This window comes from Dama dama, chromosome 33 (genome assembly GCF_033118175.1).
Source record: "Dama dama isolate Ldn47 chromosome 33, ASM3311817v1, whole genome shotgun sequence".
NCBI classification, from domain to species: domain Eukaryota; kingdom Metazoa; phylum Chordata; class Mammalia; order Artiodactyla; family Cervidae; genus Dama; species Dama dama.
This window is the reverse complement of record NC_083713.1, coordinates 26,680,528-26,702,484: the sequence shown is the minus strand read 5'-3', so window position 1 is coordinate 26,702,484 and position 21,957 is coordinate 26,680,528. Positions and strand designations below refer to the sequence as shown.

Below are 21,957 nucleotides of genomic sequence, written 5' to 3'. Positions count from 1 at the left end.
TGCAAAAGTTAAGCAGGTGTGTGGTGAATTTCTACGGCAAATACAATGAATGTTTTGTTGACAGTTGGTTATTTATGCTAGAGAACAGCTTCGTTTTTCATTAGCTAAGTACTCAAAATATGCCTGACCCCTTACATGTGGTATATAGTCAAAGAAATACTAATCTCTCATAGAACATAGACACAAAAATAGGCTCTTACTAAAAATAGAAAAAGTATGTGTAAGTGGAACACAAAAAGAGGGCAAGGAGTAGATGAGAGAGACTTAATTCGCAAGGATGCTTTAAAAAGGTACCGAAGTCAGCTGTTTGCATCTCTAAATGTTTTCTTTGAAACATTTTCCTGCCCACTTCCCTCTTGAAACTGTTTCTTCCCCCTCTGTCCCTCCTCTGTGTTTCCACTGTTTATAGAACAGGTCCTTACAGGTCCTCTGTCTTGGGTTTCTCTGAAAATTCCAGGCAGATGCAGCACACAGCAGCTCATCCCCCGAATATAGGAATGAGGGAATTGGTGAGGCCCGTGTGCCACACATCTTGGGCATCTTCCGGCTAGTGAAAGTTAGCGCTGCCAAGAAATCTGAGCCGTGAAGCCAGGGTGCAAGCGTCTCCTTCTTGTAGCCCACGGCTCTCGGAATCTTTGGAAATCTAGGGTAACCTCTCAGAGAGTCTGCTTTCCCTTACCTGTTTCCAGCATTTAATCCTCTTGCAGAGTCCAAATGATTTGGTTGGGAAAATCATGTATGGTTTGGGAAAATCAAATCATTTGGAAAATCAAACCAAACATTTGGTTGAGAAAATCATCAGGTATGAAGGCTCATGGGGGTCAGGGAAGGCCAGGTCTAGGTACACATAATAGGAGCTAGACCTTAAGGCTGTAGCATGGAGGAACACTCTCAGAGTTCCCTTTCCTGTGGTCTAAAGAGAAAAACAGGAGGCTGCTTGGGGTGGGGGGCGGTGTGCAGAGACTGGTTGTAGGCAGCCAAGAAAGGGAGTTTCATCATCTAGTCCTTCATTCCACAGGGAGAGGCAGAAACACATCAGTCTGTGAGCTTGTGTTTCCATCCTTGCATGCTACTGCAAAGAGGAGAGCCCCCCCCCTCTCATCGTGTATAAACATTTATCTGTAAGGTGAAATGGAATTGGGTCGTTCTGCAGGGAGAGCTTTCATTCTCAAGCATCTCTGACTTGGGTTCATCTTCCCGGACTGGCCGCCCCCCTCCCACGTGCTTCCCACACCACAGCAGTGAGCAGCAGGAGCAGCCTGAGGGACAGAGGCTGCCCTCCAGGAATCAGGGGGCAGCTGTGAGGCAGTCAGTGAAACAAAGCGGAGAATAGAGTGAAACCACGTGGCCCAGGGGATGCTTCCACATGGAGGGGAAAAGACTCATCTGAGATAAAGCCAGTGGGAGTGAGGACCCAGAGCCGCGTTTCTCGGCCCCAGTGGTGATGACTTGGGGCAGGATCGTTCTTTGTTGCATGCGTGAGGGTGGAGGGGCCTGTCCTGTGCCATGGAGGAGGCTACGCAGCACACATGGCCTCAACCTACTATATAACCAGTAGCACCTCTCACTCTACCCACCCCAGTGTTGACATCAGGAAAGGTCTGCAGACATTACCAAATATCCCCAGGTGTAGAGAGTGAGTAAAAGTTGGCTCCACTTGAGAACCCCTGCTCTGGAAGCGTGGGGGTGTGGATTTTGTTGTCGTTGCTGTTGTTCAGTCACAAAGTCGTGTCCAACTCTGCGATCCTGTGGACTGTAGCCCACCAGGCTTCTCTGTCCATGGAATCCTCCAGGCAAGAATACGGAGTGGGTAGCCATTTCCTTCTCCAGGGATCTTCCCAACCTAGGGATTGAACCTATGTCCCCTGCATTGGCAGGCAGACTCTTTACCACTGAGTCACCAGGAAAGTAAGTCCATAGGGTGTGCATAGATAATAGTATAGAGACACCAGTTTTATTCCCATATGCACTCCTGCCTTTGACCCAAAAGCCAGCTAAGTAAAGAAAGAACTAGAGTGACAGGCGTAACCAAAAATTCCATCAACTCCTCATTTTATAAGTTGTCTGTGTTCACGGAAAGTTATCACTGAGCATGGTGATTTGAATGCTCCATGGGGCATGAGACTCTTGTATCCCTTGATGTCCGTGCCAGCCTTCATCCCTTTGAACCTCCCCACTAAACAACGATATCAGGTTTCCCTGAAACCCAGCTTGAAAAGAGGCACTAGGACAATGAGTTTAGAGATTATGAGGATACTAGTTCCTAGAAACAAAATAAGATGTTCTACAGTGTTTAAGGACTTCCCCAGTGGCTCATCAGCAAAGAATCTGCCTGCCCAGCAGGAGAAGTGGGTTTGGCCCCTGGATCAGGAAGATCCCCTGGAGAAGGAAATGGCAACCCACTCTAGTATTCCTGCTTGGGAAATTCCATGGATAGAGGAGCCTGGCGGGCTACAGTCCATGGGGTTGCAGAGAGTCAGACATGACTCAGCAGCTAAACAAGAACAGTGTTTAAATGGAAATAGGTCAAACCCATTCACGGAAGAGAGAAAAAAGAGAGAGGAGCTTTGAGGGGATTGCAGAGGCCTGACAGGTGAGTCAGTTGTTGCCCATGGATGTCACGGTGTGAAGCAGAACTGAGTGGGGCATTCAAGGCTCCAGACTTGGTCAGCACTTTCACAGTCTCGGAATGGGGAACATCACACTGCTCTTTGTGTGGCCCTGTCAGAAAAGTTCAGCTTTCCTATGGGCTCAGGACCTAGCAAAGTGAGAACCAACAGATTGAAAAATGATTCATCACTGACCTACTGGCGTAAATGTACGGGTACAGTCAGTGGTTTCAAATCATCTGCCACGATACAACCATGAGAAATTACTAAATTGATAGAACTATCAATTTTTGTATTAGAGCAGGGCAGAGAAATCCTGTGGGAGAAATGCTTGTGTAGGAAAGCGTCTCGCATAGAAGAGAAACAAGAGAAAAAGAGGCAGGAGACATGAATTACAGAGGCTCTGACCATCACCAGCTGTGTGACTTTGGCATGTCATTTAAACTGATGGTTAATTTCTTCTGTCTATAAAGAAAAGGTTTAATCTAGCCAAATAAATATGTATTGAGCATTTACTATGTACCTGACATCATGCTGCTACTCTTTTAGGCCCTGAGAATACAGCCGTAAAAAAAAGAAAAAAAAAACTGATAAAAATCCCTGTTCTCTTTCTTGTAGGTTACAAGGTAAAGGAAGAGGAGGGTTGAACTAGGTAGTTTCTAAAACTTTTAATCATAATAATTGCTGGTCTAAATTCTTCATTGTGGGAATTTGAGAGTTTAAAACTGTGTGTGGTGGGGGTTAATGCCAAACCACTTGTAGTCTGGGAATACAGCCCTCTTTATGAATAATCCATTTCAGAAAACATTATAGAAGGCAATAAGACCAAAAGCATCCATAGTTAATTTAGGTTCAACTAGGTTAAGACTTTTAAAAGATGAGATCTCTAAGATTATCCTCAAATGACAAGACAGATTACAGTCTAGCCTGTCTTAGAGATGTTTGATTAAGAGCCAAAAGAAGTACATTTCCCCTAGAAATGGTAACACATGATAAGTATCTAGATATTGAATCTGACATATGAGTGTGGCATTTTCATTTCATTAACAGAAACTGCCAAGCAAGTTCAAGAAGTTCTATGCAGAGTTTGAAAGTTTAATGGTAAGTGACAGTGGCTCCTTTATTCCACTCACTGTCTGCATTAATCCAATTTCTGATTAGCTGAAGTTCTCATTTCAGAAATTTTATCTGTCCTTGTATGACTTTAAGAAGTTTATGATCCCATTTTAGTGCTGCTAAAACAAGCATGTCTGACTAATGAATGGCACTCTCAGGTACTAACTTAAAGAGGACTTATGTCCCACATAAGGTCAATTTGTGTAACTAAGAAAAGCAGTGTAATGGGATCCTTTCCATCCAGCACAGGTTGGCTAGGGTCTGCAAGCTGCATTTTCCTTGGCTTGCCAAATTATTTTTCCCCATTGGCAGGGAGGTGTTCACAGACAGAAAAGGAGTGACTGGGACTTGGTAGGAGTCATAGGAGAGTTTCAGAGAAGGCAAGTCGAGACTGGCAGTGCAAAGCAGCCAGGAGGGTGAGCTGGGCTCCCCGGAAGGAGGCCGTCCTCCCAGGAGAAGGGGACTCTTGTGGTTGGGGGTTGTTTAACATTTTGTGTTGGCTCTCAAAGGGGATCTCTTCCCTTGATCCCTGGAGGCGTATCTTCCTTTCAATGAAGAAAGGAAACAAAAAATCTATTTATTTTCCTGTCGTACGGGAAGTTGTTTTAAAACAAAAATCCATCTGTTTAACTAAATTTACCTTTCTTTTGTAGCTACACTTGATTCAGAACTACCTGATTGGGAGATGACAGGGCTGGGTTGGGTTAGGAGGTAGAAGAGGGTGGTGTACATTTCACTAGTCCTTAACCAGCATCTCTGTTTCTCTAAAGGATCCCTCAAGAAACCACAGGGCCTACAGGCTGACAGTAGCCAAATTGGACCCTCCTCTCATCCCCTTCATGCCTTTGCTCATTAAAGGTAATTCCAAGGAAATGCACAGGACGAGCCAGTGATGAGTGTATGGGAAGAAAGGAACAGGTGCCTAATCAGATTGACCTCCTTGGGAAGAATGATCCGAGCTTCCCACCTTCCTCGGCATCCCCCCTCTGCCCTGACTTTTCTGAAAGGGCTGGCAAGATTATTGCAGGAGCAGAGAATATGTGTGTGGTTTGGAAGCCTTGAGAGTGAAACAGAGGGTTAGTTTGGAAATTTTAACTAAGCTCAGGTAAAATGCTTTTAGAAAGTTAAACACCTAACATAAAAGGAACTATTATCGGCTTTTTTCAGCTGCAGTGTTATGCAAATCCTTCAGCATAATCTAATGGTGCTATTGTGGTTTCTTTGTATGACATATTTCTGTTAGTGATTAGAATGTGACTTTTATTTCTTTGCAGATATGACATTTACTCATGAGGGGAACAAGACGTTCATTGACAATCTAGTAAACTTTGAAAAAATGGTACGTATTGTTAACCTTAACCACGATGTTTTTTTTAAATAAAAATTTGCATTGGTACTAATAAAGGAAATAATTTCCATATATGCTGCCACCTTGAAAAGCTAGTTACACATAAAGGAGTTTTGAAACACTCAGTTCAAATTGGCTACCCCGTTTAATCTGTCAGTTCTCCTTTGTGAAACTGAATAGCGTTTGTGCTGCGGCCCCAGTGGCAGCTAGCTTTTTTACTATGTGCCTCATCCTTGGCTGCCTGTTGCTAAAATGCACGAATGTTCCAGAGTGACTTCCATGTTGTTTGTGGAGCTAGAACACCCCAGGATGCCTTTGAAATGTTGATATGCTGAGACTGACTTGAGTGCATGTAGGTAAAAGGCAACTCCACAGAAAATCTTTGTTATAGAGTAGTCACCTGACTGTGTGTTGCTTAGTCCAGTAAAGTTCACCCAAGTTCAGGGCGGGAACTTGAAAATCCTCCTTAACTGAAAACAAAAATTTTTTTAGAAGGAACAGTTGTGTGGAAGTGGTGCATATTCAGTTTTCCAGCCCCTCCCACCCCACCCCTCCCAAAAAAACCATTTGTTATTTTGCAGTTAATTTTCTCATCTTCTGTGAAGCAATAAGGCGGGTCTTGCCAAAGCCTTTCTTTAGTGACACAGTGCATGTTCATGGAATGCCCCATTGTCTTCTAAATCCTTTGGCCGCAGCCCGCAGGGATGGGGACTGCGATATTATATCTGTGTGGATGAGCATGTGCCTGGGGTACGCTTTGCAGCGGTGAACATGGCACCACAGGAAAAGCCTAGGGCTGAGAGTTCAGGAGACATGAGGGTCAGCTTCATCACTTTGTAGCTGTCCCTTAAGTTCTCCATGGGTCAGTTTTCCCAACAGAAAATGGGGATGCTGGCCCCCCCCACCCCTGACTATCCCTGGGGAATCACTGGTGGGGCCAGGGTATTTAACTATTCCTGTAAGTCATAGAGTACTATAAGCATTCTTACCAGAAAAATTGTTCTAATTGTTTCCTGAAATCCAGCTAATATGTGTGACTCTGGGAGAATTCAAAACATCCCACAGCCATCCTGTAAAGATCATACTATTCAGCTTTGAGAATGAGCTTATTGCAAAGTTCAGCCTGGTAGAGGACAGCAGCAAGTGCTGGGCACTAGGTCCTGCGTCTTAAGCTTCTTAGGAAATGGCACCTGAGTCCGCACTCCGCAAAGACACTCTGTGGGGTGGTTTAGTCACTAAGTCATGTCTGAGTCTTGTGACCCCATGGACTGTAGCCCACCAGCTCCTTTGTTCATGGGATTCTCCAGGCAAGAATACTGGAGTGGGTTGCCATTTCCTTCTCCAGGGGAATCTTTCTGACCCAGGGATTGAACTCAGGTCTTCTGCATTGCAGACAGATTCTTACCAACTGAATTTGCCCTCTGGTGCAGATTCTTTAAACTCTGTGCTAGAGGGCAAATATTTCTTAGCAGTCCCCCGCCTCCACCCATACCAAGGGTAGGGTATGAATATCTCTCTTGTTGTGTCAGTTTAGTAATTCTATGATCAAAGTAAAAACATTATTTGTTCACTTATTAGTATGGAGAATTAAACATAGTTCCCTAATTTCTCAAGAGAAAACTTGTTTCCCAGAAATGAAAGATATAGCAAATAGGTAAAGAACCTTCCAGATCACTTAGGCAGAAATACAGACCAAAGGGTAGTTAAGCCAACCATTTGACTGTAAAGTATACGTGTGCACAGAGGGGTAGAAGTCCGTCTCCTAAAGAGTTGATTGAGCGTTAGATCTTTTGATCATTAACGTTAACTGAACAGAACAAACAAGAAAAGCAAAAATACCTGTCAAGGAGGATGAAATTTGTTTCATCTGGATTTTTAGATCTTGGTGTCGCATCTGGGAAGGAAAAGTCAAGACCGTATTTAATGGACATTAAGGGAGTTCCCCTTCCCCATCTCTGTGCTTCATGCCCACAGCAGTGTGTTCTTACATGCCTGGCAGTGAGGAGAGAGGTCCTTCACAGCCTGCTCTGACAGAGTCCACTTTTGCTTGAAAGCAACTGAAGAGCTAAGATAGCAGTTCAGCTGCAATAATAGAAGCCTGAATTAATGATGGGTTACGCAAGATAAGTCTATTCCTTTCTCACTTAAATGTCTAAGTCTGGAAGTTCTGCTCCAGGAAGCAGTCAAAATTCCAGCCTTCTTCTCTTGTGCCATTTCACCATCCATGTGGTCCAAGACGGTGGACCGCCACCACCCCCATGCCAGCTAGAGGGAAGGGGAAAGGGAAAAGGTGAAGACCTGCTGCTTCCCTGTAGGGATGTGACCCAGAATTGCACTTACCACTTGGCTCACCTTTTATCAGACAGAAGAAACATAGTCACATGAAAAGAAAGAATGTGTAGCCCTTATTTTGGGTATCCAATGCCCCACTCAAAACTAAGGGGTTGTAATTACTATGAAAGAAAAGGGGAGAAAGAATACTGCAAGAGTACCATTATAACAGTTCTCTGCTCCAGCAGTGATAAATTTTATTTCATTTGATAAATCACACTGAGAGAAAGCGAATTTTATAATTGCCCTTCCATGAGTTAGGTGTTACTGAAAAATGAACTGGAATTTTTAAAAAAGGATTTATGTTTTTGAAACCTGGCTTTGACCAGCCTGGCATTGGTGCCAACTTTTCTAACCTTTTCTCCCCATAAACTAGCCCACCCTGCTCCCATTCCACCACCACTACCACTTAACAACTCGCTAGTGATTGCTGTTACTAGTGTGTTCCTAGGAAAGGACTTGTCTGTTTCCCTTTCCAGGTTGATATCTGCGCAGCTTCCCCCTCATTCATCAGCAAAGCCACGGTGGTGAGCAAAGCTGGCAGCCTTCATGGGGCTGGGAGGCTGTCTCCCTTGAGGGAGTCCCTGCCAGGGGCAGAAGTCACCTGGGTAGTTGGGAACACAGATGCTTTTTTTGGTGGCAGCATTGCACAGTCACAGTGAGCTGCCATGCCAATCCTAAGTATTTTTATTTTGAACCTCTTCACCCTTGGGGTATGAAATGAGGATTAGAGAATTTGTTGCATATTGGTTTTCAGGATTTATGAGTATGAACAAAAGAGAATTCACACTCTGATCCTATGCAAAAAGAAAAAAAAAAAAACAGACATTCTTTCATTTGGGGGAAACATAAAGGAGTATTCAAAAAAATGTTTGAATAAAGCCCTTTGTAGCTTTCTATGGCATACATGAATATTTATAACATTTAGGAGGTAGACTAGCAATGGATCAGAGGATAATATGCTGGCCGGCTGCCACTACCCCAGGCTGCGTGAAGCATGCTGATAGCCACAGTTGCTGCTGTATTAGGAGGTTGGTTCTAGTTCAGACATACCCATATTTAGGTGAATTTATTTATTAATATTATTTTAAGATAGTCATTTTATTTGGAATGAGAAGCCTGAGGCAAACCTCTGTTCTTCTGGAAACATTAACAGAAGCTCATTCATAAAGGAAGAAAAATGTTTTGAATCATTATATTTGGGTATCACTAATCATGCCATTACATTATTAGCAACAATTTGTTTTCTATCATCAATAACATTATTACAAGACTCATGGTGAGAGCACTGGACTTACCTCAATCTATGGAAAAAAGAATCTCCAAGTAAAACTCTAAATGTTCAAATCTACCCATTTCCCAGTCCTTTTCAACACAATAGAAATCTTTCAAAGGACTTTGAAAGTTTACTTCTTTATATAGAATACATGATCTGGGCTAAATGTAGATTTTCCAAAGGGTATGTTTCAAAGCAATTAAATATGTGTAGAGTGTCTAAGCAAAAAATTTTGCTAGGAAATATAAAGAAATCCAAAAAGTAATCCTTGGCTTTTAAGATTATATGCAGTTGAAAATAAAACATAACACATAAAAATCAATAAAAGATGTAAAACTAGTTCAAAACAGTAATAAAAGAGATGTCAGAATGGAGAAAAGACAGTCTCTGAAGTTGTATTGGAAAGTCTGGGCATCCACATATAAGTCAATGAACTTAGAACACTCCCTCATACTATATACAAAAATTCAGAATGGCTTAAAGACTTAAATATAAGATATGACACCATAAAATTCCTAGAAGAGAACATAGGGAAAGCATTCTCTGACATAAATTGTAGCAATGTTTTCTTAGGTCAGCCTCCCAAGGCAATAGAAAAAGCTAAAATAAACAAATAGGACATAATCAAACTTATAAGCTTTTGCATAGCAAAAGAAACTATAAACAAAATGAAACCTAAGGAATAGAAAACACTTGCAAATGATGTGACTAACAAGGGCTTAATTTCCAAAATATACAAACAACTCAAAAACAACCAACCAACCTGATCAAAAAATGGGCAGAAGACCTAAATAGACATTTCTCCAAAGAGGACATACAGATGGCCAACAGACACATGAAAAAATGTTTAGCATTGCTAATTATTTGAGAAATGCAAACCAAAGCTACAATGAGGTACCACCTCCTACCAATCACAATGGTCATCATCCAAAAGTCTGCAAATAACAAATGCTAGAGAGGGTATGGGAGAAAGGGAACCCTCACACACTGTTGATGGGAATGTAAATTGGTACAGTCACAATGGAAAACAGTATAGAGGTTCCTTAAAAAACTAAAAATAGAACTACCATATGGTCTAGCAATCCCACTTCTGGGCATATATCCAGAAAAGATGAAAGCTCTAATTAGAAAAGATAACACACACCCCAATGTTCATAGCAGCACTATTTACAATAGCCAAGACATAGAAACAATCTAAATGTCCATTGACAGATGAATGGATAAAGCAGATATGATATATATGTATGTGTGTGTTAAGAACAGAATATTACTCAGGCATAAAAAAGAATACCATTTGCAGCAACATAGATGGACCTAGAGATCATACTACATGAAGTAAGTCAGATAAAGACAAATATCATATGATATCACTTACATGTGGAATCTAAAAAAGTGATACAAATGAACTTATTTACAAAACAGAAACAGACTCAAAGACATAGAAAACAAACATGGTTACCAATAGGGAACCAGGGTTGAGGGGATAAACTGGGAGTTTGGGATTAACAGATACACAATAATATATATAAAATAGATAAACAACAAAGATTTACTGTATAGCACAGGGAACTATATTCAGTATCTTGGTAACAGACTATAATGGAAAAGAAAAAAATATAGATTTATACATGTATATGCATAACTGAATCATCTCATGATACACCTGAAACTAACATTTTAAATCAACTATACTTTTATTTTATTTATTTATTTATTTTTACTTCTATTTTAAAAATGGTGTGAACAAGCAAAATGCAGAGAGGTAACTTCTTATATCAGAGAAAAATAAAACCTTGTTAAATACAGTATAATCAAATCCAGACTTGTTACTCTGAGCACCCATTCAGCCTCATCTCACACTTCATCTTCTCTGTACTCAGTCCAAGTTAGTGAGACCAACCTGCTTTCCTTTCTTTCTGCCTCAGGGCTTCTGCACTAGCTGTTACCTTTGCCTGAGATTGTCTTCCTCCAGCCTTCACCAGTCTGACTCTTTCACATCATTCAGGTCTCAGTTCACGTATCCCTCCCTCCAAGTAGTCCTCCCTGACCACTCTTCAAATGTTCTTCTACCCTCCACACCTTGTCAGACAGCTGATTCTCAACAGATAACCTTGCTTCAACAATTGATTTCACGTTTTAAGATGATCTTTTTTTTATTGTCTCTTCACTGCTTATCTTCTCCACTAGAATGTAAATGTCCTAGACCAGGTATCTGATCTATTCAGTTCACTGGTATTTCTCTAGCACCAAGAAAGGTGTCTGGCATGTCATAAATATGAAAGAAATATTTGTTGCATAACACCTATTCCGGTGTTAGACTTAGTGAGATAGGACAATACACTAAAGCATTTATAAAGGAATTTATGTAACGATTTAATCCAAACGCATTTTCTGTTTTATTAGAAAACCTGATCAAGCAGAATGTCCCAAGCATTTTATATCACCAATACATTATGCAAGATGAACTCCTTAGCTTTCTGCTCCTCGGTGGACCCTGTTCTGTCCGCCTCCTCCCTGTGGTGCTATGTCAGTCCTGTAGGGCCCTGCCCTGCATACAGAGATGCACAATTCTCTGCAAATGCCCACAGAGACCCCTGAGCTGCCATGGCCATCACATGTACAGTATACCATGAGCATCATGCTTATTACCTGCTTGTATCTGTATGCCACTCACCTCTTAGATATTAAAGATCTGTAGGATGAGACAGGAGCCAGGATTCTTCCTCAGGGATATATACGGTGAAGACTGGGTCAGCTCCTGGGCCATTTTATCTTTTCTCTCTGGTCCTCCCCATGCGTTTATTCCACTTGGTTGCTGTCACGGGCACAATCTTGGCAGGTGAGAGACAGATATACTTCTACATATACATGTGGAAAAAAATTATTATCCCAATATATGAGGATCTGAGTGAAATAATCAGAATGGTGTGAGTGTGGTTTTACACATGGTAAGCTAGGAGTAACTGACTGAGGTCCTGTATCTGACCGGACAAGGGCAGAGTCAAATCAGAAGGGGGAGAAAGAAGAAAGGAGAGAGCAGTCTGGCAAACCTTTAAGAACAAGGAGGGCAGAGGTCTCAAGGGGCAATAAAAGGAAAGACAAAAACTGCTGAGGGCAGGAGCGCCTAATCAAGGGAGCAGGGAGGGAGCTTGGCTGAGCATTCTGGCAACTGCTCTGAAGGGGAGGAGGTCGGGAGGGGAACAGTGCCAGCTGCTACTGCCTGCAGGGCCTGCTGGCCGAGCCTGAAAAACAGACACAGGAGTCTGCTCCCCTCCAGGGACAGGAGTGTGAAGGGAGAGCTCAGACCCGGCACAGGAGTCAGTACAGAGCTGGCCAGAAGAGCCGGAGATGGCTGGGGAGACCTGGTGGGCTGCTGGCCATCTGGAGAGGCATGAAGGTGTAAGGTGGCCAGCCCATCCCTGAGGGGAGGGTCCCACAGAAGGTAAACGGGGAAGCCCAGACCCCAAGGACCCATCTGAGAAGAGCCCTCTCTGACCCCTCCTTGGATTCAAGGGGAAGGAATTGCTTGCCTCCTAGCTTGAGGGAGATTTGCACAGCCTCAGGGCCTCTCACATGGGCCAGGCTTGATTGCCCACAACTGGTCACTCCCTTGCTAGATGGCATCGTTGTGCTGGTCATGCTGCAACTCAGACCCTAGGGAGGACATGTGCTTCTGGGTCACTCTGTTTACAGCTTGATCCAGAAATAATACTGTTATTATATTTCATACATATTATGTAATTTATATAAGTGATATATTTAATATAATCAATAAATACCTGATGCAGGGTCACTGGCTATGCACTGTCTACGCCTTTATCCAGACCAGACTCCCACTGACCTGCTCAATAGGACAGGCCCAAAGCCTGGGAAGTGCCCTTAAAAGGGTTGGTCTTGTTAAGACACATTCACCATGTTATATGTGAGTTCTTTGGACTACTCTTGCAAATTTTCTTAAAATTTGAAATTACTTCAAAATAAACACTGAGAAGAAGAAGGAAAAAAAAAACCTGAGGGTAGTTACAGAAACCTTGGCTTGCTACCTCATTTTTCCTTCCTGAGCTTCCCCATGTGAGTTCACATCCTGAGGGAGATTCATCAGCTTTCGGTTGGGTCCTTCTCTCATCCTGTAGGTGAGGAATTGTGTGAACACAATTCTTGCAAATAAGCTCTGAAGACCCATACTGAGAATTAGTCGCAAGGAAAATGGTGGTCCTGGGAAATTTGGAATGTGGATTCCCAAGGGGAAGCCTGGCATTCTTGGTTTGCATCCACCAGGGTAGGCTGATGAGGGAACCCTAAGGTGGGACCTTCCCAGCATGGGGTGGGGCTGTATCAGAGTCAGGGCAGGTGTAGAGAAGGCCTTGCTCTGCCCACCTGCTCTGATACAGGTCCCTTCTAAAGGAGCACGTTCTCCTCATTTTGTCCCTGAATTACAAATCGCTGTTTTAACAAGCCAGTTGCTAATAGGAATGTATCATAACCCCGGGTTTGCTGGGATGGGAAAAAAAAAAAAAAGATGAGAAGCTCTGCTTTGGAGTGATCAGGTATTTTCCCACTGGCTGGCATTGGAGGAAAGTTGCCTGGCCTGCTCCATGCAGGCCAACCTGCTCCAGCAGGGCCCCAAAGCCTAGGGTATAATTTTTGGCTTCATCCCTGCTGTGACAGTTGGATAATAAAGCCTATATCTTTTAACCTTAGTTTTTGCCAACTTTCACTGAGAATAGCAATGAATAAACAGTCACCTGCTGTCAAAAATCACACACAAGACTTCAGTCTGCAGAAAGATAGAAAAACTAACTGGATGGCTCTTAGTGGTGATAAATGCAAAATTCTCCACGTTGGTCCATGAAACCACCTGCACATCTACAGAGAAGGAAGTTCAGTGAAGAGGGCTGAGAGGTTTAATTCACTAGAAGTTCAAATATCAGCAATGTAGCTTTTTTAAAATTGTGGACTTCAATCTAGAGGACTGTCTAGAAGAGACCTGAAACTTATGAAGAATTGTTGAAGCAAATGGGGATATTTAGGCTGAACCAGAATAGATGTGGGGGTGAAGAGATGTCCATGATAGCTATCTTCAAGTATTTGAAGAACTGTCCTAAAGGAACTAAACATGTTTGTTGTGGCTTAAGAGCTCAGAGATAGGATGCTAGGATAAATGGGGTGAAAAACAAAGGTGCAAACACTTGGACTCAAAATGATAAAGAAATGTCTAGTAGTCATAAATGTTGAAAAATGCAAGGGGTTGTCCTTGGAGGTAATTGAGTGACTTGTTGCTGGATGCATTTAAACAGTGAGGAGCCAGTATCTGCAGGCAAGCTTTGATGGCATTATGCCCCTGGAGACAGTTAAACAAGGGAACTTCTGAACTCTCCTGCAAACCCAGGAAAGCACCTGTAGCATATTAAATATTGTATTGCATGGGTCAGTGGGTGCAAAGGAGGGGTCGGGTTGAAAATATCCAGTTAACTCTTCTTTGGCCTTGAGAAAGCATCCTGTAACTGCGCTGACCAGCAGTGGTAGTGGAGTCCCGGCACTGCTAATGTTACATTTTCTAACATTATTGTGCAGCCATCTCAAAGAGAAAGAATGGGCCCCGTTGCAAAGCCAGATTTGGACTGCGAAGTTAAACTGAAGTTATCTTTGAGTACAATTAAAAGGGATACGTCAAAATTAAAACCATTGTTAAAATTAATCAAAGATTTAGAAAGGTTAGAATGAACTCCAGAGCTGGAAATTACTGATTTAAACAATTGTTCTCACATTTTAAACTACATAATGAGCTAAAAATTATGAAGCCTCAGAGTATAGCTGTAAAGAGGAGTCTTAATACCAAAGTCAGAATGAAATGTTTTAGCTTTCAAAACTAAAAAGCAGAACAATTACTCCCTACAAAATGGTATAGGAAGAGGTTTCTGACCCCTGCTAATTGTTTTATTATTCTTCTGAGGGGCATACTGGCAGCATTTCCCAGGGTTCTCAGTAATTACATTCCATTCAATATCTGAAGAATTACAATAATTCTACATGGAGTATACTTGTGCCCTTCGGATGCAAAGCCTTTGGAGAAGTGAAAAAACAACTTAAAGTAAATTAGCAGGAAAATTATCATAGTTAACTGTTTATTTCAGGGCTCCATATATCAGAGGCTAATTATACACTGTATGTTACATTTTCTTGGAGGTATTTGTAATATATTTCTCATGCTGATCAATGGATATGCTGGTTTTCAGGATCCTTTATGAAAGTGAAGTTCAAACTTTTCCGATTGCTTCTTTGTGTATGAGAAATTACCCACTGCAGACACATGTCCCTTCATGCTTGCCAGAGTCCTCAAAGCAGTAATATTCAGCGAGGCATTATGAATGTTCACCTGTGTGTACTTGTAAAGCTTCAACTCTTCTATGAGAAAAATTCCCTCCCAAATAAGTTTATTTTTTTAACACTGTGTCAGTTTTCTCAGAGTCATCTCCTAATTTTGGCAAGCCGACGGTCAATGAGAGAAGCAAGCAAGGACTGGAGTTAAATAGCCACTCAGAGATTAGGAAGTCTCTTTTCCTGGCCAGAACCTTATCAATTTTCTGCTCGTGTTAGAGTTAACCACCATCTCTGAGGGACAACCTTGAGAACAAGTATCCTGAGATGTTTCACAGAGACTAGGGGTCCCAGTTACCCTCAAAATGGCAGGGGCAAGAAATAGTGGCTCCGAAACAGTGCTTCTGCCTCATGTTTTTCCTCATGTTTCTGTCCATTTCTTTCCTCCTTTCTTTGTCTTTTAACTCATTTAAATGCAGTTCAAAAGGTTTCCTTGTAAGTTTTTATGGTAGCCGAAATTTAGGAATTAAGATTACTTAATGACAAAATTAACAAAGGTTAAATAAATTATGATCCATCCACAAGACTGAATACCTGGTTATTTTAAAAAAAAGATTTTAAAGTGAAGATGGCATGGAAAAGTCATAATGCCATGTGAAATAATTCAAATCAAAACAAAAATATATGTGACTTCCATTTTTTGAAAAAAAGATGTTTATATATATTTAAAATATTAGAAGGGAATGTACCAAAATATAGCTGAAGTTACTCTTTGAAGCAATGTTCTGTGTGATTTTTTACTTAGTTCTCAACATTTTCTAGATTTTGTGATTTTTCTAAAATGTGCATGTGTTCCTGTTATAATCAGAAAGGATGAAGGAGGGAAGAAGGAGGGAATCACATAATTAAGGTTAATGTTAAAACACACACTTTTGCTGGAAGATGAAAAAGGCTAATAATGCTTAGTGTATGGAAAACTGTGGCGATAGAATATCTATGACCATTCTGTCCACATCATCCAATATCTCATTACTGTTTACAGTGAGGAACTTGACAAGCTAAACCCTCTCCAAACCTAGAATAGCTACAAATTCTCTTGCAAATTCACAGTGACCTCAAGAGAGGATGGTAAGAACTGGTCCTGAAGAATAAGGTTCAGACCCAGGAACAACAGCCTGCTTTTTACATTCTAAGGAATAAGCAATTAGACTAGAGTTATTCCAGTAGTATTCCTCACCTGACAAATACCTTGTATGTGTATGTGGGTGGTAGGGGGTGCCTCTGTCAAGTAGTTAAACAGCTTATATATCAACCAGTTGCCTCCAGATAATCAACAGATCAGAACCTGCTATTTTTCACGGTCCCAGGTATCACTAAAGTAAGTAACGGTGTGGTTTGTTTTTGTTTTTTGGATTCTACACTAAGCTTACCTGAATTTCAGTTTTTCTTTTTCTTTTTTTTTTAGCGAATGATTGCAAATACTGCCAGAACAGTGAGATACTGCAGGAGCCAACCCTTCAGTAAGTTAAATGCTGCCGCAAAATGGATCTTAGTGATTAAGTCCTTTTTAATGGGGCTACAGAGACATTCTTGAAGCCGGGACAATATTTGATTGTGTCAGAGACGCTTTGAATCGTGAATCCCATCGGACAAGGGCCTTGTGTTTAAAGATTTTCTAGCTGTAAAACTAGAAAATAACCATAAGAATATTATTTTATGAATGAACTCAGAAAGTTCATTTGCTCTTTTCAGAATGGATAGAGACAACTAAGGCATGAATGCCAACAAATCCTGCCTCTAACCAACTCTCTTTATGACTCACTGCTTCATGTTAAGAAACTCACATCAAATCATGATGACTCATTCCATCATTTATAAACTGGGAAGGATAATATTTATTGTCTCTTGGGGTATTGAGAGACTGCCTGAATGTGTATAAGCACACTTGTAAAAGGTCCCTTAGCAGGAATTCATATTATATTTCTAGTATTTCTAGGTGAATTAAGGTGCTTTTCTTAAATCTGCACATTTAGCACAATAGCTGGTACAATAAATGCTTTAATATGAAACTGTCACTAATAATAAATAGCAAGTTTAAACTGTTGGGAGTTAAGTGGCATCATCGCACCAGATCATCGTGCTGGGCCAGTGCTACTGTTTCCTCAGGGCTGGGACCTTGGGTGGGGCTTGGAGCCTTTGGCTCCCTCCAGCTGGTCTGGGAGTGAGAAGGTGGCCCCTGTAAAGTTTTGTGCTAACTTCATTGTATGAGTCACTTGAAGCCATTGGGGTCATTAATTTAACACGATAATCTGACATGGACATGACTGCGAGGCTACCAGTACCATCCCCTCCAATAAATCTAGTGCACAGAGACTAAAGTTTCTCATTTTATTCATCAGAGCTATCTTTGCTCTTCTTAGCACAGGACTGGCCCAAAACAAGGGTTTGCTAACACAGGATACCAGAATTGCTAAACGTTTATTTTTTAATACCTGGGGGTGGGGGGTGGGGGGTCTAGGAAAAATAGTCTTGTCTTAGGGAGCAAGATCCTTAAAAAAAATTTTATTCAAATGATTACGTCTCCACTTTCTTCCAAAATGAGAACAGCCTGCACATCATCACTTGTTCTTATGTGGATTCTGCCAAAATTAAAGTGTCTCATATTTCTTCATCTAGAAATGTACTATATGTATAAATACATGGTCATAAAGCAGTTATACAAGCAAGTATGAAAATATATAGGTGATGACTACAACAAGGGTTCATAACCTAGAATCCACTGCCCTTCAGAGGGGTCTAGGAAATTCCTGAAATTAAACACAAAATGCCTAAGAGGGTTCAAAGCCTTGAGAAGGTTCTCCATGAGGTCCAAGAACCAAGATAGAATATATTTTGTCCTATAAGCTTCTTTGGAAGTATAATCCTACATTCTCCTACATCTCCTAGAGACATGGGGTGGGGGGAATACATATATATATATATATATCCACTGCATTTGTTGAAGTTATCAGTAACTGCTAGTAAACAACAGCTGCTCAGCTCTGAAGTCAACAATCTATAGATAAAGCTATAGGAATAGATTCATAAACATTGTGGGAATATGTACAATGTAATTATAGTATATTGTACATGTAGAGTACACTGCCAGTGACAAGCAAGGAAATTAAGCACTGTGGTATTATTTATATGTGATAATTATACTGATGAGTTTCTTCTTAGAGCAAGTGGGGCCTTTGTATCTTCTCTCTGCTTTTCTCTGTTCAGACCTGCAACACTCCCCTTCGCCCTCCATGCAGATGGCATTCTAATTGTCTTTGGGAGTGGTGTGTGGATCTAAGGAGAACAGATGGATTGCAGAAGGCAATGTGCTATGGCAGAAAGAACGCTGGTCCAGAGTCCAGGCTGGCTCAGCCACTCCTACTGTCCCACATTGGCATCCATGGGGCAGAGGCCACCCATGGACCATGGCTGAGGTGTTGATCTAAATGGAGCTTTTTTCCCCCTTTTATTCTGAAATAATGTAATCATTCAAAAATGGAAGAATTCCCAGGGAAGAAATCCAGATTTCTCATTTCTCTAGAAAAATAGGAAGATCCGCCAACTCAGGATGCAGGAGCTGGATAGTCACTTCTAAAGGGAACTATCTTTCCCATTTCACCAGAGGTCAAACAACCTTCCTCATTCACATCTATTACCCGTATAGGCATCTGATTGGGTATTTGATTCTTCTTTCAGCCTGGTTTTAGGGAAATCAGTTGACTTCAGATCACTCTGGTGCTCAAATGCTTTGGGGAGTGGATGAAACTAGAATAGTAACTGGGATTTCAGAACAAATAGCATCAGAGAATTGAAGGTCTAGTAGAAGTCATGACTTTAGCCTGAGTTGATTTTTTTTCTGAGTATGGACAGTCATACAATCTATGCAGTAATGCTGTATGTTGTCTGCAAGTATTAAGGGCAGTCAGACTTAGAGTCTCACTAGCTTGCTTCAGTTCAGCTCAGGTGTTAAGTGCTTTTGTTAGAAGCTAATGAAAACTATGTCTTTTTGCCATTAGTCCTCGTCTGGGTCAAAGGGAGCAGAGATCACAGTGGTACACTCTGGGGGATGGCAAGGGGAAACAATTTTAATATATAACCAGGATTGTCAGGTGATGCTTTCATTTTTATTTGGTGTTTTTTTTAAACAATATCTGATGCAAAGGAAAATGATCGAAATACATGATTCCAAGGAAGAAAAGGGTGGGAGAGAATATAGTGTGTTGAAAGGTCTTGATGGAAACCAGGAATCCATGATAAATGTAATAAATTAGAGAAAATAAAGCTGTATCTTATATGCATATATTATGCAATGCCAATCCTACTCTTTTCTCTTTTGATAGATCCTGATGCAGCTCAAGCTAATAAGAACCATCAGGATGTCCGGAGTTATGTACGGCAATTAAATGTGATTGACAACCAGAGAACTTTATCACAGATGTCACACAGACTAGAGCCTCGTCGACCATAGACATTTCAAGTGCCCAGAACAACGTTTGCCTCCATCCACAATCTTTCAAAAATGCCATTTATGCTACTACTGACCGTATTGTCACTAGAGAATTCTATAAAACAAGCAAAAACCCCTCCTGAGACATCTCAGGGCTGCATTCAGCTTACCAGCATCATGACAAGAGAAGAAATTCTTTGACTTGCATCAGCTTGCACACTCTAACTTAGAAATCCCCTGTTCATAGTCACTTGATTTTATTTCCAGTTGTGCCATCTTCTTTGCTGAAACATAAAATAAGAGCAACGTGAAGAGTATGGTAGAAATATCATTGTCAAGAGAAGTATCAAGCTCCTGATATTTTTTCTAGGAGTATTTACAGGATGAGATGTGCTACAAATGGTATTTATTTGGCTACATCAGTGGTGGTATAGTTTCATAATTTCTAACTCAACATCTTGACTTGAGCATGGGGTTTTTGGGAGGTGTTGAGGAATCCATGTAACTCCAAACTAGAGGCTGTATTCTTCCATCTTCATAGTCTTACCTCTGAAGGAATTGTACCTGACCACATTAGTATAAAACATTCTGGCTATTTATGTAATTTTAGGGAAGACTGGTCTGTAATTTCTGAATGACTTATAGAATAATATTTACGTTTACAATATGACTTTTTAAAATTTACAAATCAGGATTGCATATATAAGAATTCCACTGAGAAACTCCAAGGTTCTTAAAATTGCCAGCGTTAAGATTAAAAAAAAAAAAAGACATTTCAGAATAGCACAATATGCACAAAAAATTTTTCAAAATTATTTTCCTGGGCATTAAGAAACCTTTACTATTGGCTAATTATTGTTACTGATTTAAAAAACCCACATATTTTCTGGACTTAAATGTTATTACAGATACCTTAATTTTCAGCAATTGTTTTGCACTTTCAGATAGATTGTAAATAGTTCATTCAATCAATGGTATAGAGTTATTTATTTGCTACATATAGATATTGTGCCAAATAATTACTTTTTATTTATTTTATTTAGTATGTAATTTTGGAGTACATTTTTTCCTGTTTCCACAATTAGGCTACATTTAATGTGCAGGAATTGTATGTATGTATATCTTCTGTAAATAACAACTAGTACCTTCATTAAATATAATTGTGACAAGAAAAGATGTGTTGTTCTCAGTTCCTATAATATAGGAGAGATAACTACTTGGTATGGTGGGGTGCTGTATTTTTTTTTTTAATTGAAATAAAATTCACATACTCTAAAAGTCACCTTTTAAAAGTATACAATTCATTGGTTTTTAGTTTATTCATAAGGTTGTTCAACATCATCACTATATAATTCAAGAACATTCTCCTTATCCCTTAAATAAACCCCATACCCACTAGCAGCTGCTTCTCACTTTCCTCTCTCACCAGTCCCTGGAAACCACTACAGTCAGCCCTCTATATACAAATGAGTTCTGGTCTGAGAGTGCATTTATAAGTCTAATTTTTTGTAAGCCCAACAAAATTAGCCTAGGTACCCAACTAACAATCAACTACATAGTACTGTACTGTAGTAGGTTTATAATATTTTTCACACAAATAATATACAAGACAAGCACAAAAAATAAAGACAACATTTTTAATCTTACAGTACAGCACCTTGAAAAGTACAGGAGCAGGACAGTAGAACTGGCATTCAGGGGCTGGCATCAGATGAACAGGCAAGAAGAGTTACTGACCGGAGGCGGGAAGGAGGGTGGGCCATGGTCCAGATGAACGACGGTCAGCAAAAGGAGACTGAGGGCAAGCTGCAATTTCACTCACGCCTGCTGCTGATGAGACACATGTTCACATCTTTGAAAGTTCTCAACTTAAAGATTCATATACAGGGGACTTACTCAATCTGCTTTGTCTATGAATCTACCTCTTCCAGACATTTTGTATAAATAGAATCATATAATACAGAGTCTTTTGTGTCTGGTTTCTTTCACTTAGTATAATGTTTCAGGGTTCATCCACATTGTAGCAGGTATCAGTACTCCATTCCTTTTATGGCTGTATAGTATTCCATGATATGGATATGTCACATGTTGTTTGCTTACTTATCAATTAATGGACATTCGGTTGTTGCCACTTTTTAGCTGTTAGGAATACTGCTGCTTTGAAGAGGCACCGATTTTAGAGCTATTATGGGTCCTACACCACTTTTTAGTGATTTAAGCAATTGGTATACTACTTGATGAAAAAATTTCCAAAACAATTTAATTCCCCAACCCATGTCTGTTTTTTAATGTCAGCATTTTCCAGAGTGTATTTCAGGCTATAATCTCACAAGTTCACAAACTGTTCCTTCCAAAACACACACAATTGCAGAATGAGACACAAAACCAAGATGACATCTTCAAAAAACTGGAATGATTTAGAAATGATTCTTCTTAGAAATGATTCCCAATGTTCATTAACATATTCAAGGCT

General features: G+C 40.6%; 1 protein-coding gene across 6 annotated transcripts in view; it reads left to right on the top strand.

The window, feature by feature from the left end:
- RAPGEF4 (Rap guanine nucleotide exchange factor 4) overlaps positions 1–20,709 on the top strand; it is a 318,295-nt gene extending 297,586 nt beyond the window's left edge. For all 6 annotated transcript variants that reach the window (XM_061135069.1, XM_061135068.1, XM_061135067.1 and 3 more), the window contains 5 exons: positions 3,660–3,710; positions 4,496–4,583; positions 5,000–5,064; positions 16,464–16,518; positions 19,378–20,709. In XM_061135069.1, the coding sequence (XP_060991052.1) occupies positions 3,660–3,710; positions 4,496–4,583; positions 5,000–5,064; positions 16,464–16,518; positions 19,378–19,505 (387 nt within the window). In that variant the 3' untranslated portion in view covers positions 19,506–20,709. The remainder of the gene's footprint in view (positions 1–3,659; positions 3,711–4,495; positions 4,584–4,999; positions 5,065–16,463; positions 16,519–19,377) is intronic.
- The last annotated feature ends 1,248 nt before the right edge of the window (positions 20,710–21,957 follow it).